This window comes from Pristis pectinata, chromosome 4, assembly GCF_009764475.1.
Source record: "Pristis pectinata isolate sPriPec2 chromosome 4, sPriPec2.1.pri, whole genome shotgun sequence".
In the NCBI taxonomy this organism is placed as follows: Eukaryota; Metazoa; Chordata; class Chondrichthyes; order Rhinopristiformes; family Pristidae; genus Pristis; species Pristis pectinata.
In genome coordinates, this window is record NC_067408.1 from 83,855,800 (window position 1) to 83,878,585 (window position 22,786).

At 39.0% G+C, this 22,786-nt stretch overlaps 1 protein-coding gene across 6 annotated transcripts in view; it reads left to right on the forward strand.

Annotated features, from left to right (window-relative positions):
• lsamp (limbic system associated membrane protein) overlaps window positions 1-22,786 on the forward strand; it is a 1,650,453-nt gene that overhangs the window by 1,577,951 nt on the left and 49,716 nt on the right. For 5 of the 6 annotated variants that reach the window (XM_052013654.1, XM_052013653.1, XM_052013652.1 and 2 more), the window contains one exon: window positions 13,061-13,096. The exons of the other annotated variant lie outside the window; for it this stretch is intronic. In XM_052013654.1, coding sequence (XP_051869614.1) covers window positions 13,061-13,096 — 36 coding nt within the window. The remainder of the gene's footprint in view (window positions 1-13,060; window positions 13,097-22,786) is intronic. 6 annotated transcript variants of the gene reach the window in all.

The following is a 22,786-nucleotide window of genomic DNA, read 5'->3' on the forward strand; positions in this document are numbered from 1 at the left end:
TCAGTTCTCTGGTGAGTATATGACCAGATACTGGTGCTTGAAATGGTCACACCTGAACAAGTTTTACTGATTAGATTGCTGGCTGCATGCCATTTATTTAAACTCACATAAAATAACAACTGTCTGATAGAGCAAGAAATCATTTTCTAAAATAAATCTTTTAGCTGTCCATACATGTGCCTTTAGGTTATCACAAATATATTTTGAAATTGCTTTAAAACTTTGCATCTTTTGTGTAAATTTGAATTATGTGCCATTGACCTGACTGACTAATTTTGTTTCAACTGACCATTTTTAGCTAACAAAGCAGATATTATTTGAATATTACAAATGAAAATATACTTCATGAATGAATGTCAGATATTTGAAAGTGACAAATAACAACGGTTTAAAATTTGGTACACCTCGTTGCTTATTATGCTCAGACTTTATTTAATCATTCATATTTTAACAAGTTTTTACAGCAGTAAAACTACAGTTTACATTTATTCCCATCCATTTCAAAGTTGTATCACTGTTAGCATGGCGGGAAATGTCCCTGAAAATGTCTGTGTTAATTGTTGAAATTTTATCAAATTATATTCACATTTTGTTCTTGGTAGAACTGTTCACAATTAATGAAAATATTCAAATGGCAATAGCTTGGGTGACCAAGAGTTTGCCAACGTATTCACTTGGCACTGTAATGGCTATAGTTTACTGGCAGTACCAGAAAAAAACTTGGTATTTTCACATACATTTGCAAGCAAATTTGTGACTTCAATGCGTGTGTGCCCAGACACAAAAGTCCAGTGGTGGAGCACAAACTTGTTGGCATTCCCAACCATTTATGCTGGGAAATCTGCCTGTGGATCTTGTGCCACTTTAGGACTAACCACAGGATCCTTGAGTCCATTATTTTGAATGAAGAATAGAGATTTTACAACTGCAAGGAAGATAGGTAGGGATAATGTTAACTTATACTTTGATTTGTGTTGGCAGTAATGTTTCAGTTGTTTTATGATGTTTTCAGCTTACTTTTTCAACCTAGTTATCTTTTAATTATTTCCTTTAAATAATTTTTAAATGCTTCTGAATATAATGGGCATTCAAATAGCCTCCATTGGGAGTCCATTGGCAAAATACTTGATGCCAACTATCAGGTTTGACTGTGCATGGTTGGAAATCCCAGACTTGTCATTGGTGGTTCCATTTGGAAACCATTGCAACTTACTAAGCAAAATCTGAGCTGATAAACGTTAACTCAGGAAATACTCTATTTGCTTTATTTAAAGAAAATAATAATGAAGTTGGATCAGCAGCCAAATATTACTGCTGCCAATGTGAATTGGATTGCCATTGGACTGTCTCCTTTCCTAAACAAAGAGGACACAAGGCATCATGTGAATGTGTTCCATGTTTCATGCCAGGTGTAACCTTTTGAGCCATTTTCTCTGAACTCAGAAATGGATAAGCCACTTATTCAAGTTGTTTCTTAGTAATGTGTGTTTTTCTGAGTTATTCCAAAAAGTAAATTAATAATGCTCTTGTATCAGTCATAAAATGCCATTAACATCTGGCAACTATATTATAAACTCTTTATTACTCCAAATTAAATCACACCATCTGTTACTTCCAAAGCAAATTTCCTGCCCAAATGTGAAATTTATGTAATGTTTTCCTGAACTGATCGGTAAAATAGGGGTAATTTTGCAAGGAGACTTGCTGGCAACCAGCAGTAAGAAAATTGCACCTATAATCTTATAAATCTTTTCTTATTCACGCTGGACTCTAACAAGTCTTGTTACCAGTATTATTCCCCACATAACACAAAATAAAACTTATTTTAAGATCTTGGATCTTAAACACAAATTAAGGTAGAAAACGCTCCTTGAAAAAAATGATCCCAGTACATGGTATAAGTTAGCCACAAGACCTTTCTTAATTTATTGTCTTGTTATTAATTTTTTAGTCAAAGTTGCCACAGGAAAGCTTTCGATGGAAATAAAATAAAATGACACATGTTGAACGGGATATTCATTTGACATTGTGATTACATGCATTCCTGGAATTATTTGCAGAGAACTTGAGGAAATATTTCATCATGCAGTAAGCAATCTGTGACTGCTGTGAAGTGACAGATAACATTCACAGCGGGAAAGAATTCCAACTTCTTCAACTTTTGATGTCTGTCAATTGAAACAATGCAAATTGTTGTCAATGAATACCTTTCCAAGAAGGGATGACTCAAGATTGCTGTTACTGATAGGTTTTTATGCTTTTGAAATTGAATGTGTGAATTATTTATTATTCTAGACTTGAAGTGCCCATTTAGAATTTATCAGAAAAATCATATTCTTTGGTTGTACACAAAGCAAATGATCCTAAGTAGAATCAGAAAAGTTAACATTGCGTGACTTGTTTTCATAAACTATTGGAGGTCAAAAAATATAGACTGGTGGACTCTTAGTGTTATTTGAATCCTGGGCATTGGCTAGACTGATTTAGGAGACTGTAGAAGACCTAAACTAAAGGTTTTAGATGAGAGCAACTTTGAGAGCAACACTGAAGAATTTCATCAGTGCAGTATCAGATTTGAGTTGTGTTCTTCCTTGAAGTAGATGCTGATCTGTATTACCTACCCAATGACTAAGAATATGCAGAAATGGACAAGTTAGCCTGTTTTTATCACCATATAAATCCTATATATGACAGATGTAATTCGGAGGCTTCCCTGACACATATGTTTTAGTCCTGCCCTCTTTTGGAAAAATATTGGAAAGACATTTTTCATATTATGTCAACTGTATTGAATATTGATTTACAACCTCATCCTATTACTGCAATTTTTGGGCTACCAGTGATGGATTCTGGCCATTTATCTGCTTCTGTTTGTCATATGATTGCTTTTGTTACATTAATGGCCAAGAGATCCATTCTATTTAAATGGAAGGATCCTATACCTCCTACCGCATTTCAATGGTTTTCTCAAACTATAACGTTTAAACTTAGAAAAAAATAGGAGTGGTACTGTTGATCCCCTTCATATTCACACACCCTCAGCTTCCTTCTCTTCACTCACCACTCCTTCTCAGCACTCTCTCCCTTCACTCATCCGCTCACTTAGCTCTCTTTCTTTATTACTCCTTCCCTCTCAGCATCCTCCACTTCCCACCCAGCTCCCTGTTACCACCTTCCCTCTGTTCCCACCCTTCCTCTCAGTTTCCTCCCCTTCACAACCCACCACTTTACCTCCTCACCCCAGCCCCTCCTTCAGCTCTCTTCCCTTCACATTCTCACTCTCTGCACCCTCCCGCTTCCCTGACTGCCCCTCTTAGCTTTCACATCTTTCAGCTACCTCACCTTCATTCCCTTTCTTCATACTCCCTTCCTTCTCAGCTTCCTCCCTTTTCACCCACACATCCTCTCCGACCTTTCCCCCTCCCTCCCTCTCAGCTTCCTCCCACTTCATTCATGTCATCCTTCTGAGCAGCTTTAAATTCCTCCTTCCCTACATTTGCCAATCACCCACAGTTTCCCTACCTTTGCCTCTGGCCCACTTACCAATTGCCACCTCTCTTCCAAGGTGACACTTAGAGTCACTGTCTCCAGGACCACACCCCAATTTCAGAATGCCCTCCACACATACCTCCCCACCCCCCCCCCCCACCCACCACCCCCTGCACTCTACTCACAGTCCCAACAGCTACACAGTCTGAAGGCTGTGTTGGCAGATTGCAGTTTCCCAGAGCAAACTGAACATGCCACCATGGATCTTCAGTTCATAAGGGGCAGCAAATCAACAAACTCATGACTGGGTGTCTTCAAACCATCCCCACAGCCCACTGACTACTCTCTTCCAGGTCACTTGTAATCCTGCTCCCTTTCAAGAGGTACAGTGATCGTGTGGCAAAAAGAGAGAATTCCAGATATCACACACATTGATTTGTCAGAGGAATATCCATCATCTTGATCCTTTTCTGTCATAGCAAATTTCCACAGCCTGGTTCATGAAATGTCATTTTTCCCAATGATTGCACACCAGTCTCTTGAATAATGTACTCAAATCTTTGCCCTGAAACCAATAATATGGGTGACAGTAAAAGTAAATACATTATCAAAATCATTTCCTCTTTGCCAAGCTTTCCTCTGATGTTGTAGTTTTCACTAATGAAGAAAACCTGCTATGCTGTGTTGACTGGGAACTTCCTTGGGAGTTCTTCCCACTGCCAGAACTTTGGCAGAAACCTTATTTATGTGTAATTTAAAAGGTCCAAGGCACTAATTTGAAGAAGAGCAGTGAAGTTTCCCCTGGAGTATTCACCAGATTTATTCCTCAACCAACTTCAGTGGAAGCAGATTATCAAGTCATTATCATATTGCTGTTGGTGAGACATTGTTGTCTGCAAATAGGCTGTCACTTTTCTGACATTAGAACAGTATCTGTATCGCAAAACTACTTAAGTGGCTGTGAAGAACTTTGGGACATTCTACCAGTGTGAAAGGATCTATCAGTGGAAGTCTTTCTTAAAAAATGAGAAATCAAAATTATTTCTAAAAGAATTAAGGCTTTTCAATCAAAATATTAACTAAATGAAAATTGGCTATAACTAACATTGCAATTTCTGTTAGTGAAATTCTAACACAAAAGTTAGCACACAGAGCTACTTGTTGGTAAAGTTGTATCTGTACTGATATCACAACAAAATTGAATACTTTTGCAGAAAGCAAAGTGAGATGAAATGACAAATTAAGCACCGGCTGATATAAAATGGATATGCTACCAGCAAGTTCAGGTTTACTTGGTAATCAAAACTTACTAAATGAACACTCATGATGAGATGCTCCTCATAGAGGATCAGCTGCTGGGATAACAGAAAGATTTGTGATATAGGGTCATATTTCTGTATGATGGACAAAATGCCTTAAACGTCAGCCCAACTGATGTTGACCTTTAATCTTCTGTGATTTGTTTTTCATTGAAAACAGCAGCTTATTGCTGGTAGAGCAACAATATATTTGATGTCAGAAGAATATTTAGAGTGTAAGCTATTTTTGCCATTATTTAGTTAAAGGGCAAGTAAATCCAAGAGGTTATTATAGCAATGTTCTCTTCATTCTGTTAGCAAATGTCCCCTCTGCATTTATATATTCATATAAGAATGAAAAATAATCACCCTTTGTAGCCGGGACTGACACCATGACCCCTTTTTCCTACAATCATTTCTGTGTATTGTTGGGAGTGTAAACCTTTGCTTCCTGAGTATAGCTTGCAACCTTGACCTCGTAAGAATAACTAATACCACGTATGTTACCCTTTGGTTTGAATGTGAGTTTAGCATAATTGCGTTGTGAAAGACTTTTGGTGTGTGAACAAGACATATTCTTGGATAATCGAAGTGAAATTTCTTTTTTATTTTCTTCTGGAAGATATTATTTCGATGATGCAGTCACATCTAATGTAAAATTTAGTTCTTACATTATTACACTTCTTTTCTCTGTTATTTGCAAGAAGTAGCCACTGGTTGGGGTTTGTATAATTACAAGTGGCTACCTTATATTGCAAAAACTTCTCTCTCATATTTTATGAGGTAGAAGAAAAACACAAATCTGTACATATTTTGGGATATCTTGCCACATTTGCCTTAGTTGTATACACACCCCTTAGCTCTCTGAAGCTTTTCATGTTGTTCCTGTCAAAATAAAAACTGACTTAAATTTTGTTTACAATCTGAGCTTCAAACTCGCTCTACCCATTCATTCAATTTATAGAGGATTATTCCACAGACCTTAAATTGACAAATCACTTCAATATAAAAGATATAGCCCATAGTGGAAAGACGTTCAGCACCATTAGACTCAGTTTACTATTATAATTTAACAGTGCAACAGCCTGTGTCCAAACTGTCCATGAATATTCAGACCAGAGTTGACCTCTTTCTACTCTGGTTCTGGCAGCTACCTGAATTGAGCTTGGGCCGATTTCAACAGTGGGTGCCCATTTCATGACCCATGTGTGAAATTCATTAAATGTAGTTGGTGGTTGCACTGAACAAGCCATGAAGTTATTCTTGATTTGAAATAGTTTAACCAACAGTCCTTCCAATGACTGTCAGAGTGCACTGCAGCAACTCTCAGCTGAGGTTTGTACACATTCCATAAAGTTGGAGCCAAATAGAGAAGGAGGCCTCCTCTTGTCTTGAAGTTCATGCTGCCTCTGCTGCCCCTGCTGCCCCATGCTCGCACAATCATTATATTGTTACAAATAGTCACTCCCAGCAAGGTTGCTGTGTTGACAGGAAATAGTGAACTCTTCAGGAGTGTGAAAGGCAGCTTGCCATAATGATTAGTTTTTGGAAGAGTCTCGCCTTCTGATGAGCAGCAGGCTGACCAGTTTCAGCATGTGCTGGAAATGTATCATCAGTTACCTTCCCCAAAACATACATGAGTTTCTATCCCATAATTTTAATTCTAGTCAAAGATTGCATTTCAATTTCAACAAATAGAAGTTGCTTGAAACTACACAGACGAGCAAATTCTGTGATATGGGAGCTGCTCGGGATAATTGAACTTGACAATTGATATAAATGATTTATATTTGGTCACTAATAGTTCTTGGAAATGGGGCAAAGCTCATGAAATACATTCTCTGATACATCTATAAAATGTCTAGGCTTTGACAGTTTCATGAAACATATTCTTCGCTATTCTAACCTTCAGGCAGAGCTGTGAAGGAAAAACCTGGAGAAGCTTGGGACTTTTAGTGAGCTTAATTGCTAGATGTAATCAGCTTCAGCTCAATTAATATTTAATGTGGTCTTAAAAGCTGAAATTAAACAAAAAAATCTGCAAACCAAAGACTTGATATTGTCAGTCTTGAAGATGTTAAAATAATTCTTTTATTGATTGGTAGTTTTGGATTCTATGCCATGTTTATAGATTGCAGTGTACGTGTGACACTGCTGGTTCCCTTCGATCATGGAAAGTGGAATTTGGAATCTAGAAAATCCACACAGTTGTGGATTTAAAGTCTGAGTTGTGAACTTCGATAATAGGCATGGATTGAAGCACATTTCCTGTGGTGTGAAACAAAGTTGATGAATGTGTTTTGCTGGACCTATTAACTGCAAAGTATCCCAAAAAGTGATTCCTAATATTTGGCATTTCTTTCTCCCAGTTTGCATCAGTTGGTCTCACTCTCATCTCTGAGTCAGAAGTTTGATGGTTCAAACCCCATCCCAAACATGAGATTCTAATGTACTCAAGTACATAAGGCCACGATACAAGAGAGCTGCATTGTCAGAGATGATCAACTTGAAATCTAAATCTCCAGCTGCTGCTTCCATTGTTTCAGGTGAACATTGGGTACCATATAGCACCGTTCAAAAGCAATGGGATTTTGAGTAGGCTTGACAATAATCTTCAACTGACACCACCAATAGTGGCTTAACTTTTCAAATCCCATAACTGAGACCTTGTTTTGCACACAATGGCTGCCATGTTTATTTATTTGACAGGTGTCACTGCATGTTAAATCAATAAATTGGATGATAAGTGTATCACTCTGGAAACTCATCCAACGTCAGTTATGTTATGTGGCTAAATATGCTATAAAGTAGTGGATGTGCATGATATTCTGCCTCTGAAATTCATTCCATTGAAGTTAATGGATTGAACTTTGAAGGAAGAATTAAACACACTGCTGCTGCCAAATGGCATGCATTGCACTACCAACCAAGAATTTTGCAGGTTTGGGCTTAGAAATCCCGACATATGTTAGAGAGTAGACCCATTGGTGCTGGCTCCCCTCTCTTATCTAACTCCTCATGTATGATCCTTTTCACTTACCGGCAGCTGTCATGCAGCTATGGGGAGCACCACAGCTGAGCTTGATTGTGAACTTGCCAGATATCCACACACATGCAACTTTCAATGATCGGCCATCAGAAATAATTTACATTTCTATAATGTTCTGTATGCATCGATTTTAATCAGACTTGAATCATGAATTGGGATCCCTGTTGCCTTTTCTTTTCTCTGGCCGTGGAATATTCAAGCCCATTGTAGCCACCTCCTGAGATATTGAACCCCATCTGAAAGTTCCTTAGGAATTCAATGGCATTACCATCATCCGATGGTGGGAAGGGTAAATCACCATCGAACAGAAATGTAACTGGATTAGCCATATAAAAACTGTGACTACAAGGGCATATCAAAGAGCAGGCATCCTGCAGCATGACTCACCTCCAAACTCCCCAGAGTCTTTTGACCATCTACAATGGAGAAGTACCAAGTATAATGGAATACTTAATAAGATAAGTAAAATCCCAGAACACTGAAGAAATCAACAAGATCCAGTCACAACCTACTTGATTGGAAGCCCATTTACAACTAGAAACTCACTTCACCATTGCCAAACCATGACTAGAACATGTATCACCTACAAGCTGCACTGTAAGAACTTGCTATGGCTTCATCAACAGCACTTCCCAAACCCATGACCGCCATCTTCTGGAAGAATAAGGGTAGCATGTACCATCATCTTAAGCTTCCCTTCAATACACACCACATTGCTGATTCTTCATTGTTGTAAATAGGTGACCCTCACTTCTCCACCTGAATTCAACCTGAAAATGTCTAAGATAAAACGGACCAATGCCCATAAAGCAGGACAACTCCGTATTTTTTTTTCCATAGCTTATACGGTATAAAAATTAATTTTCTGTTTCCTAAAATACAGTTGCCATTAACTTTAAGTATTACTCATATATACAGTTTTCTTTACTTTTGAACACCACTTTGGTGACTACTCAGAATGGTCTGCTTTCATGTGTACAAGTGATCGATCCTCTCTGTGGTTTCATTGCCGTTTACTAAAGTTTGCCCTGAACACTGCTTCTTTAAAATACAAAAACTATGCCTGTGACAATTTGACTAACACTATCTCCTCCCCTCTCTGCCTTTGATTGTACCATATTTATCTTGTTTGTTCTGAGTGCAAGAATTGGTTGATTTAGTGAAACAGTCCATTGCCATTACAGAAAATACTGGAGAAACAAAGGACTGCAGATGTTCGAATCTAGATGAAAAACATTATGATGCTGGAGGAACTCAGCAGGTCAGGAAGCATCCATGGAGAAAAGCAGGCGGTCAACGTTTCGGGTCAGGACCCTTCAGGACTGAAGATAGGAAAAGGGGAAGCCCAATATATAGGATGCACGGTTGGGGGGAGGGGGGTGTTGTGGGGCTACTTAAAGTGGGAGAATTAAATATTCATACCATTAGGCTGTAAGGTTCCCCGTTACCAGTCACTTCAACTCCCCCTCCCACTCCATCACAGATATGTCAGTCCTCGGTCGCCTCCACTGCTAGGAGAAGTCCAAGAGCAAACTGGAGGAACAGCACCTCATTTTCCATCATGGAACCTTGCAGCCTAATGGCATGAATATTGAATTCTCCCACTTTAAGTAATCCCCACAACACCCCCCCCCAACCATGCCTCTTCTTTTCTTCCCTCTCCTAGCCTATCTCTCTTTTTTCTACCTCCTTTTCCCTCCTTACCTTTGACCCATCCCCCAATGGATCTGCTCTCCTTTCCTGTGCTGCACCTGCCTATCACTATCTCTAATCTGCATCCACCTATCACCACCTTGTGCCCAACCCGCCTCCCCTATTTTGTCCACCTATCACTGCTTTGCTTTTCCCTCCTATATATTGGGCTTCCCCTTTTCCCCATCTTTGGTCCTGACCTGAAATGTTGACCGCTTGCTTTTTTCCACGGATGCTGCCTGGCCTGCTGTGTTCCTCCAGCATCATAGCGTTTTTCAGCCATTACAGAAAAGGCATTCTGTTTGATGTTGGCCATTATCACTACAAAATTCTTTTGCTGAGGAAAACTCTGCATTAAGAAGTTGTTGGAAAGGATTTGCTCTATTGAGGATTCTAATCTTTCGGGGTCTTTAAATCCATATTTGGTGGAACCATGGTTGTCATGTGTTGACTTGCAAATCTTGTAGATAGGCAGACCACAAGGGTTCAAAGAAGGAAATGGGTAGATAAATTCCAATTCCTTTCTATTTATGTTACTGTATGGATATTTCCTCTTGCATTTCCTTCAGCTCACATTGAAGGTTCATTAAAAAGCTTTATGGTTTCTCATGACATGCCGGAGTTTGAAGTTTGGTCAGTTTATATGTGTGAAGGCCACACATTTTGACTGTACAGCTGCCTGACCCTTTAATGTTGGTTTATTTTGGGTTGCATGCAATCTTGTTGCAGGTACAACTACACTGTTGCAGTGCCCAAATCCTGGAATTCCTTAGCTCACAATTAAGATAAGACAAGATATCTTTATTAGTCACATGTACATTGAAGCACACAGTGAAGTACATCTTTTCCGTAGTGTTCTGGGGGCAGCCCGCAAGTGTCGCCATGCTTTCAGCGCCAACATAGCATGCCCACAACTTCCTAACCTGTATGTCTTTGGAATGTGGGAGGAAACCGGAGCACCCGGAGGAAACCCATGCAGACACGGGGAGAACGTACAAACTTCTTACAGATAGTGGCTGGAATTGATCCCGGGTGGCTGGCACTGTAATAGTGTTACGCTAACCTCTGCACACTACCATGCCTGTATCCAGAAGACAAGCCAGTTCAAAGATGTAGCTCATCAGCACCCTCTTGAGAGCTCTCAGAAATGAACTGTAGATATTGGCTTTGCCAGCACAGCCCCCTTTTATATCCATTATGAATAACCTAACGTGGTAAATTGAGTCAGTGAGTTTTAATCAGTGAAGCATCAAGCATGTTGTATATCTAATTGTAACATGTGAGTTGTCCAAGTAAATTATTACACTTCTTGAAAATGAGCACAGTGAACAAATAATTAGAATAAAACAGCAAATATTCCAAATTATAATTGTGTATCATAATTTTGGCTCCAAAAGCACTTTTCTCTGTATTTTAAATTAAATGGTTTGTACTTAATGGGAGGGTAGAGTAAGAATGATTCATCCAACAGGACTGTTGAAGATGGAAGATGTATTGGGGTTTCCAATTTCTATTCCCTTAACACAAATATTAATTTGAATCAGATAATCTACTCCAGGGAATGTGTCTCTATCATTAATACTTCTGGAGTGTTGGTTGATGCTTTTGATTTGTTATTTAAAAGCTTTGAGGAAATGAAAGTGTTTGTGTCAGCAGTGTTAAATGAGAGCGCTCAATGACTAAGTATTAATGATGACTTGTAATTAGCTGTACATCACCCTTAGGGGCTTTCCTAAGTAAGGATTGACTTCTGGAATTATGTCCTTGACAGAGCTCCTTTCATTCTGAGAATCATGTCTGGATATTGTTGGGTCACATTAGCCATGATGATTCTTTGCAATGTGCTCAGTTTCACTTGTACTATTGATGTAGAACAGATGCACAGCAAACAGGAATACTCTTTGCTGTCAACTTGTTTGTAAAGTATTCAGACTGGTGACCCTTGTCTCTATGAAGAAGGGCAAGTGCTTTTCTTTGAAAACGTTACCCATTGAGCTATATTTTTCTTTTTATAATAAAAGAGCTTTTTAATTTCTGGATGAAATTAATTATAGCTGTATGGTTATAATTATGTAGTCTGCATCAGTTAAATAATTATTTTGTATGCAGCATCCAAATGGTTTGTGAGTATTGTCAGTTAAAACCAAGAGCTGCCGTAGGAAGGATCAAGGTCAAGCCTTTCGTACCTTTTTTGGTTTAGTTCACAATAAAAATGTATTTAATTGAAATCAATTTTGAATTAAATACCTTGTGGGAAAATGCTCTCTTTATATGGCCCATGGTTTCATTATTATTATTTATAATATTTAAGTGTCTGTTAAGTAGAAAAAAGCAGGTGACTTCCCATCATTATGTCACCGCGCATGATTGTGTTCTGATGTGTTGTCTTGGACTCGGTTACCTTCGAATGAAGATGAACAGTGATGTTGACTTGTGAGTTGTTTGCTGAATAATTCAGAGCATAGTGAAAGAAAGAAAGAAAAATTAAAAATAAGAAAATAGCTTTTGATTCTGGATGAAAACTGAAAAAATTCAACTGATCGATGGCACTGTGCAAACAAATCTCTGAAATGGGTGCAGTCTATCAGAGTAATAATAAAATATCCCAATCTAAATCTCCAATATACATGTCCAAAGTAAATAGGGAAACTTATGAACTTGTGCAACTCTGAAGGATTTTACAAAACTGTAAATATTTTGGCCTTATTAAATTGCAGTGAATAAGTTGCCAGGTAATGCAAAATACACCATTTTGCATCTTACTTTTTCCTGAACAGGGATTGGTTACTTCATTGTGGATATCTCAACAAATTTTTCCACTGAAAAATGTGTTTGATAACTTGCCAATGAAAACAAAGCTGTAATGTAGACTGACACAGCTTTTGATATCCTGTACAAGGAAGCAAATAAGAGATTTCATGAAGGAAGTTGTCAGAAGTTTGTCTGTTCTGTCATAAGTGTATCTGTGCCTCATTTTATATTTTTTGTACTGTAATTGTGACATGATTCAGTTCATCCACTGAGCAAGAATCAAGAATGGAAAGAAGTGCGAAGTGCAAAAAATAGTATTGCATCACCCGTGTTCTAAGCTTTCTTGCCATTTAACAGGTAAATAGACCATTTATTCAGGATTAATTCAAGGTCATTTTATAACCTAATTCCGCATTATAAATATATGCTCAAAGAAGAGGAATGTGCATGTTTAAAAACTGGAACTATGTGAGCTACCTTTACCCTTTTTAATGCCTCAGAAGTGACTTACTCTGTGCTATTGCATCAGCATAGATTTTGGCACTTGACTCCAACAGAGGTGACATATACATTGAGTTTCTGTATTTACTTGGGCCAGGTTAGACAATACAGTAGAATAGCAACAACAAATGGAGCAAGAGAAACAACAATGGGCAACTTGCACCAACTCAAACCATTTTATAATACTGAGCCTTCTGCATTCATTGTGTTAAATGTTATGTTATGGCATCATTGATGTATAAATACTTTTTCCATTTTACTTTTACCATTTCCTTCATAGAAAGTATCCTGCCAACTATTCCAAACCCCGTTCCAGGTCAGTATGGATTAGACATGACTTTAGACATTTCTATTAGATTAGATAGCAGTAGAAATATCTTCTAGAAGGCATTCTGTTGTAGATAATTAAAATACAAAAAAATGCATTTTGACAAATACTGACTTCTGTTGATGGAATGAGGTTAAAGCATTGCCCCTTGAAAATGAGATGGACCATCTGAGAGTTACAATATTGTAAGTTAATTAACTCTTATAATACTGGGGCATAGAGCTGAACCTTGTTTTGTTTCAAACAGCAATCAATATTTGATTTATTATACTCTTGGGTATGTGAATCAGGTAAACTGTATTAAGAAGGGTTATTGCAAGGGAACCTCATGAAAATCTCCACAGCTACTTCCTATTTGGCAACACATTTTGAGCAGAACAGGAACTAACGATCTCTTGCATATTTAAATAATGTACCACTTCAACAACAACCATATCAGCTATAGTTGAATACCACTTGCTATGATTCACAGCTGTTCCATGCAGTTTCAATAATGGTGTTATCTGGAATACCTCCAATGTTTTGAAGCACTAACTTGGTTCTTGAAATATAACTGAATGAAACATAACTGGATTTGGGCGTACAGTAGTGATGTTTAATTGCTATTCTTATCTTGGGATTTTCCTTTCGATAGGTGCTCCTGTTCTAGTGTTGTCTGCATGAAATTTGTATGTTCTCCCTGTGACTGTATAGGCTTCCTCCCACATCCCAAAGATGTGCAGGTTGGAACATTAATTGGCCACTGTAAATTGCCCTTTGTGTGTAGGTAAGTGAGAGAATCTGGGGGGAGTTGATGGGAATGTTGGAAAATAAAATGGGAAGAGTATTTAGTGCAAATGGGTGCATGACAGTTGGTGTGGACTCAGTGCGGACCTGTTTTTTGTATTTTGTGACACTATGATTCCGTGAGGTGGCTGGGTAGTATACACTGTCATAGTGAACATGTTCAACTGCCCACAGAAAGAGGGCATTTGTCAAGAAAGGACAGAGGAAATCACCATCCATCACTCCTCAGAATTCTCCCAATCTCTTTTTCTCTGTTCTTCCCCCATACTTCCCTTCCTATCTCTCTGTTTAGCCCTCAATCTCTCTGTCTCTCATCTGTCTATCTCTTCATTTACCTTGTCTATCTCTATCTTTCTGTTTGTGTTCGTGTATCCACTTCACTCTTTAATCCCAGCCTTTGGTCGTCTTTCTCTGTCATGTTCCTGTATCTCTCTCACCATCACTCAATCCATCTCTATCCTTCCAGTTTTCTCCCCCTGTCTGTCTGTCTCTCCCCCTCTGTCTCTCTCTATCTATCTATCATATATTCCTGCATTACATAGGGTTTATGAAACAGAAAGAAAATATTTCATTTTCATGGAAAGCAAATAACACTGCAAATGCTGGAATCTGAAAGAAAAATAGAAATGCTGAAAGAACTCAGCCAGTGAAGCAGCATCTGTGGAAAGAGACCCTTCCTCAGAAGAGATCTGAAATGTTGACTGGTTTCTCTTTCCACAGATGCTGATGACTGGCTGAGCTCAGACTATGTCTGTTTTTGTTTCAGCTTCCATTCTCATGGTCAAAGAGACTTTGATAAAACTGCAGTGACTAATCCCTATCCCATAAGTGTTTTCACTCAGACAGCTTTCAGCTTCCAAACCCCTGCTTTTTAAAGTACAGAAGATATCATTATCTCTGCTGCATGGAGCATTTATGGTCAAAGGAAGTGGAATCATGCTTGTGCTGTGTGTCAGACTCAAAAATGCAATAAATAATGGCAAATTTCAAATCTAATTTCACAAAATACTCAGAACTTCTTGCAAAAGCTAAATAGAAATAGGTAAGGTCAGTGCCTTCAAATGCCTTCATAAAACTGAAGGCCACACTGAAAATTAGACTGAACTGTATTTTTCGACATGAATGGGTTATTTGATTCAATTCTATTATTTAAATGGATAATTTTATATCATCTTTATTCATGCCCTGTTACATAGGTATGAAGATTTATTATACAAGGTAATCACAGGTCTTAATAGCTTAAAGTCATCGTCCAAATATGGTATTCTTTTCACCTAGCTGTAGATCTATGCCATTTGGAAGAACAGATTAGAACAGTTTAGATTTTTGTGGCATTGTATGAATTGAGTCAAAATTGGTGCCTGGAGCAAGTGATTGTGAAAGCTTTAGTCGCACTCGACTGAGTCAGTCATTCATTGAAATTCGATCCCAAGGGTATAATAAAGACGTAGGTTATTCACTTAAAACATTTTTTACTCTATTCAGAGGTGGGTTCCCTGGATGTCTTTAAATTCATTGTTTACATAACCCATTTAGTTCAAAAATATTACAGTACTTTTTAGTCTTGTGTATTGTTTTTCTCATTCTTCGATATTGTTTTCCTGCACTCTAATCATCAAATGTTGTTGCAATACAAAGGATATGTTTGTTGACATCCGACAGTCATTTGGAAGTGAACAATCATAATCTCAGTTCTATGAAAGATCACAGTCCAGAAGCGATACCTCATCTTTCTCTGTGGATGCTGCCTATCCTGTAAACATTTCCAGCATTTTCTGCTCTTCTCTTAATTTTACTCTGTCTTGTTTATTTAAATATTCCAGAGGTTTTCATTCTAAAACATGGTCTATAGATCATTCCTTTTACCATGATCAGGTTTTGAATTTCATCTATTCAAAATAAGAACTTGAGATCATAAAGGAATGAATAGAATTGAAGAGATAAAATAATAGCAGCAGTATGCTGCCAAATGCAACGCAGGCTTAGTTCAAAGGATTTGTCCTCTAAGGTCAACCCTAAGAAGGAAAGTGGGGTAAGATTCTAGCATGGCCAGACCTCAATTCGAAAGACATAAGACATAGGAGCAGAATCACGTCATTCGGCCCATTGAGTCTGCTCCACCATTCGATCATGGCTGATTTATTTTTCCCTCTCAACCCCATTCTCCTGCCTTCTCCCCGTAACCTTCAATGCCATTACTAATCAAGAACCGATCAACCTCCACTTTAAATATACCCAGTGACTTGGCCTCCACAGCTGTCTGTGGCAATGAATTCCACAGATTCACCACCCTCTGGCAAAAGAAATTCCTCCTCATCTCTGTTCTAAAGGCACACCCTTCTATTCTGACGTTGTGCCCTCTGGTCCTAGACTCTCCCACCACTGGAAACGTCCTCTCCACGTCCACTCTATCCAGGCCTTTCAATATTTGGGAGGTTTCAATGAGATCCCCCCTCATCATTCTAAACTCCAGCGAGTTCAGGCCCAGGGCCATCAAACGTTCCTCATATGTTAACCCTTTCAACCCCGGGATCATTCTTGTAAAGCTCCTCTGAACTCTTGCCAATGCCAGCACATCCTTCCTTAGATATGGGGCCCAAAACTGCTCTCAATATTCCATATGTGATCTCACCAATGCCTTATAAAGCCTCAGCATTACATCCTTGTTTTTATATTCTAGTCCTCTTGAAGTGAATGCTGACATTGCATTTGCCTTCCTTACTACCGACTCAACCTGCAAGCTAACCTTTAGGGAATCCTGCACTGGGACTCCCAAGTCACTTTGCACCTCCGATTTCTGAATTCGCTTCCTGTTTAGAAAATAGTCCATGCCTTTATTCCTTCTACCAAAGTGCATGACCGTACACTTCCCCATGCTGTATTCCATCTGCTACTTTGCCCATTCCCCAACCTGTCCAAGTCCTTCTGCAGACTCCCTGCTTCCTCAACACTACCTGCCCGTCCACTTATCTTTGTACCATCTGCAAACTTGGCCACAAAGCCCTCAATTCCATCATCCAGATCATTAACATATAACGTGTAAAGTAGTGAACCCAACACCGACCCCTGTGGAACACCACTAGTAACCAGCAACCAACCAGAAAAGGCCCCCTTCATTCCCACTCTGCCTTCTGCCAGTCAACCAATCTTCTATCCATGCTAGTTCCTTTGCTGTAATACCATGGGCTCTTATCTTGTTTAGCAGCCTTATGTATGGCACCTTGTCAAAGGCCTTCTGAAAAATCAAGTAAGCAACATCCACTGACTCTCTTTTGTCTCTCCTGCCTGTTACTTCATCAAAGATTTGTCAGGCAAGGTTTCCCCTTAAGGAAATCATGCTGACTTTGGCCTGTTTTATCACGTGCTTCCAAGTACCCTGAAACCTCATCCTTAATAATGGACTCTAACATCTTGCGAACCACTGAAGTCAGGTGAACAGGCCTATAATTTCCTGTCTTCTGCCTCCCTCCCTTCTTGAAGAGTGAAGTGACATTTGCAATTTTCCAGTCCTCCGGAACCATTCGTGATTCTAGTAATTATTGTTAGATCACTACTAATGCCTCCACAATCTCTTCAGCTACCTCTTTCAGAACCCTGAATTGTAGTCCTTCTGGTCCAGGTGACTTACCTACTTTCAGACCTTTCAGCTTCCCAAGAACTTTCTTCATAGTAGTAGTGATTACACTCACTTCTGCCCCTGAATCTCTCAAATTTCTGGCATGTTGCTGGAGTCTTCCACAATGAAGACTGATGCAAAATACTTATTCAGTTTGTCCACCATTTCTTTGTTCCCCATTATAGCCTCTCCAGCATCATTTTCCAGCAGTCCAATGTCCACTCTTGCCTCTCTTATACTCCTTATATATCTGAAAAAACTTTTGGTGTCCTCTTTTATATTATTTGCTTGCATACCTTCATATTTCATCTTTTATCCCCTTGTTTTTTTAGTTGCCTTCTGTTGGTTTTTAAAAGCTTCCCAATCCTCTAGCTTCCCACTAATTTTTGCAATAATGTATGCCCTCTCTTTTGCTTTTATGCTGTCTTTGACTTCTCTTGTCAGCCACGGTTGCCTCATCCTCCCTTTAGAATGCTTCTTCTTCTTTGAATGACTGATCCTGCATCTTCCAAATTACTCCCAGAAACTTCTGCCATTGCTGCTCTACCGTCCTCCTTGCTGGGGTCTTCTTCCAATCAACTTTGGTCAGCTCCACTCTCATGCCTCTCCAGCTACCTTTACTCGACAGTAATACTGATATATCCAATTTTAGCTTCTCCCTCTCAGACTTCAGGGTGAATTCTATCATATTATGATCACTGTCTCCTAAGGGTTCCTTTACCTTAAGCTGCCTAATCAAAGCTGGTTCATTGCACAACACCAAATCCAGAATTGCCTTTTACCTTGTGGGCTCACCCACAAGCTTTTCTAAAAAGCCATCTCATAGGCATTTTACAAATTCCTTCTCTTGAGATCTAGTACCTACCTGATTTTCCCAAACTATCTGCCCTATGACCACCGTAACATTGCCCTTTTTACTTGCATTTTCTATTTCCTGTTGTAATTTGTACCCCACATCCTGGCTACTATTCAAAGGCCTGTATATAACTCTCATCAGGGTCTTTTTACCCTTGCAGTTTCTTACCCACACAGATTCTACATCTTCTGATCCTATGTCACTTCTTGCTAAGGATTTGGTTTCATTTTTTTTTTACCAACAGAGTCACCCCACCCACCCCCTCTGCCCACCTTCCTGTCTTTTCGATAGGATGTGTATCCTTGGATGTTTAGCTCCCAGCTGTGATCTTCTTTCAACCATGACTCTCTGATGCCCACAACGTCACACCTGCCTATTTCTAATTGCGCTATAAGCTCATCTACCTTATTTCGTATACTGCGTGCATTCAGAGATAACACCTTCAGTCCTGTATTCACCACCCTTCTTCCCAAATTTGAATCCATGTTGCCTGAAGTTAAATTCTTATCCCTTTCTAAACTTTCTGTCTTATTCTTTATTCTGGAGACTTCAGTAACTTCTCCTGCACTCTCCTTCCCTGTTACTTTGTCTATACTTTGCCAATCCATTGAACCCACCCCCGTACTATTTAGTTTAAAGCCCTATCTGCAGCCCTAGTTATGCGATTCGCCAGGACCCTGGTCCCAGCATGGCTGAGGTGGAGCCCATCCCATCAGAACAGCTCCCTCCTTCCCCAATACTGGTGCCAATGTCCCACAAATTCAAACCCACTTCTCCCACACCAGTGAGCTCTTGAAAATCTCATCTTGGATTTTAAAAGTGGAAGGAAATGCAAAGCAAAGTCCCTTGTTGATCTTTTTCCCAGTTTAGAGAATCTTCTGTGAAAATTATCAATGCACTGCCATTTTTTCCCTTTCCCTCACAGGACATGCGACACCACATCTCCTCATCTGTCTAAGAGGCCACCCTTGTGGGCTGGAGAACAAAAAGCTCCATGCTAATATCAATTGTTGCTCAATGTTTTTTTCTCCTGATGAAGTATTTCATTTCCATGAGATGCTCCATGGAACAACCAAGCCTGGACCGCAGTTTATTTGTTTCCCAGACAGAAGTGGGTAGGATTGAGATGTTGGCCAGCTCTGGCCTCCAAACTGGAGCTAAGGATTCCACTGCTTTTGCCTGCAGCTGACTATTATGCTCAGCTTAGTCAATGAAACATGATCCATATTTGTGAGCTGTGTCAGTGCCTTCCAGCAGTTTTATCATCGAAAAATAAATTACTCACTGGTTGAAAAGGAAGATGGTGAAAAGACATGTCAAGTGATATAAAAGGAAAAATGCTGGAAGTACTCAGCAGATCAGAGTTCTTCCCCTGCTGTTGATAACACGTTGACCAAAACTTGATTCCACCTGACATTCTGGATACTTCCAGCATTTTTTGTTTTTATTTCAAATTTCCAACATCTGCAGTTTTGTGCATTTTGATTCCTGTCTGATGATGTTAGTTGCATGGTATTATTGGGATACCTGAAGTTGGTCCCTACAATATTCACCAAGGCTAAAACTGTTAATCGCAAGAAAGTGCTGTGACTTTACTGAATCTGTGGTAATTTTACTAAATGATTGACCATGCAACTGGATTGGTGTGTCAGTGCCACGAGCAGCACTGACAGAACAATTCTCTGCTATCAGATAAAGCAAGGCCTTACCATAGCTGACCTCTTTTGCTTTTCTTCTTTTTAATTAGGGAGAATTGGCTTTTTATTCCCAATGTACCATATCATATTTTGACCATTTTTTTAATGCTTTGTGGCATCTTGCACATTGCAGGGAAAAACAAACTGGGACACTGTGACAAGGAATTGCATATATCCTCAATGGGCAGAAATTATTGATATCATCAGTTACCTCATGCTGATTCTCAGTCTGCAAGCTTTTGGCCAGATATTGGGATTCAACCTGAGATCCAACATTTTACTGCATGTGAACATGTTGTGTCAGAGAGGTGGTTATCATTTAGGACAATACACATCTTTAACTGGACCGACTGATATGGCCACTTGCTAAACTGAAACAGGAATATGGAGCAGTGCAGGAGGAGTCGGGAGGAGCATGGATCTTGTTTTAAACTGTATTCAATGAAACTGGTATATCTAAGCCAGCCCCGCTATTATATTGTTAAATTCAGTTTTCATAAGTCCAGACCTAAGTCTGGAGCTAGTCTATCTAAAAACATGCAGGCCTTTTAAAGGAAACATCATCATAACATCTGTACATGGGGTGGATGGTGGAAGGAGGGGTTGATGTTGTGGAATGTCTTGGGAGTGTGTATGGAGGTGGGAAAACAACAATACTGTGCACAGCAGATGCAATGGATCACAAATAATTCAGAGCAAATCACTTCAGAAGACTCACTATTTTTATTGAGCCTGATTGTTATATTTTAATTAATGTTACTCCAAAGTAAATTAATTTTTACTATTACACCATGAATAAGGAAGCTCTCCTCAACACTTACATATACTCCTTCCACTCTTTGGCCTGTATAGTATTGCTATTTCATCTGTATTTGGATCATATAAGTTTTTTTAAATTTTTAAAAAAATTTTAGTTACAGCGTGGTAACAGGCCCTTCCGGCCCAACGAGTCCGCGCCACCCATTTTAAACTCATATTAACCTACCCGTACGTCTTTGGAATGTGGGAGGAAACCGGAGCACCTGGAGGAAACCCACGCAGACACGGGAGAATGTACAAACTCCTTACAGACAGCGACGGGAATCGAATCTCGATCGCTGGCGCTGTAATAGCGTCGCGCTAACCACTACGCTACCGTGCCACCCAGTTCTCCACAATCACTACATAATGGCTTTTGCATATGTGAAATCTCCTTGCAAAATTGCTGCTGAGTATCCTTCCTACAGGCTGGTGTTCTGTCCCACAGTCTTGGTTGGATTAACACATCTCTTTTGTTTCTTTGCTCAAACTAGATAGATTCTGTCCTCCACTGTCCCAAGACATCCTCATCAGCAGTGCAATATTCTCGTTAATCAGTACTAAAGATGGTCACGATCACAGATGGCTCACCAATGCCTATTTTTCCATGCACCCTTCTCGCACAAAATCAATTTACTCCAGGTTAAGTTTTTCCAACAATCATTTTTCGGTTAGATTACATTCATTGGAATATTGGCCTGGTCACTTTGCAGTTAGTTTGCATCTTTTTCTCAAGCTCAGGACATCAGAATGGAGAAAGGAATATAGCAGGTACCAGAACACTGCTAAAAAGTGTCTCTTTTATTTGGGTGATACCTATTGCTTAGTCGAAGCTCAGGCAGGAGAATGGATGGCACCTAGAACAGTCTCTTAAGTGCTGTTATTAAAATTTCAGCTGTAAGTTAGTTTAATTTTGGTCAATTCCAAATATTTTTCTCCATTTTAATAGTTAAAGAAAAACTAATTTTGTGTTGATGTGATGACTTCCAGAAGTTTAAATTAAGTAAGTAAAACTTAAATAAAAGAGCATTCCACCAGCAATATGAGAAATCTACCAGTTCTTCAAAAACTCACAATGTGGCTAACAGATAGATAAGTAAAATAGTTGTGTTACTATTATATAAACAAAACAATTCCAAGTAATCCAAAGCAAATCTAGAGAACACATTTGGTAGGATTTTCTGGAATCCCGTATTTCCCTTTAGGGAAAAGCATGTTTTTATTCCTGAATGTGGATCACTGTTCCTTTTCTACTGTTGGGCACAATTCCCATCTCAAATGATGTGCCTAAGATGTTAGAGCATGACCACAAATTCAACGTTGCATAACACATGCATTTTTAATGCAGGACGAAATGCTGTACCTGAGTACTGCTACTGCCATTAGCCTTAAATTTAGGGATATTGCTGTGAGATGAATAGACTAGTCCTGCTGCCACTAATGATAAAGAAAGGCACCTCAACATCTGTTTTATCTTCATGATGGTACACATGACTGCCAGTACTGGCTGCTGCCAGGCACCAATTGTTCTCACTACAGGTGGGCTCAGCATCAAACTCATTAAAGATAGTTAATTATAAGCTTACATAATCTACAAAAAATAATACCTTCTGGAGCATATATCTTCTGCAAATTCATTAGATTTATTAAATTATTTGTGTGTTAGGTTTAATGAAATCAAAACCTACTTACAAGTAGGACAATTACAATTTAATTACAAGGAGCAATCTTTCCCTGTGTTTAGTTAGTTTTAACTTTCACTATCAGTAATTTCAACAGCAAGCCTACCTCGGGGTTAAGAAGGTAAAAACAATGCATTTGTTTAAATCAGATTGGCTGAGCACTTCAGCCTCTTTTCCCACTACTTGTTAACACATTTGCTGTACATACAGCTGTCCCTGGTTAATGAACAGATTCCATTTTTT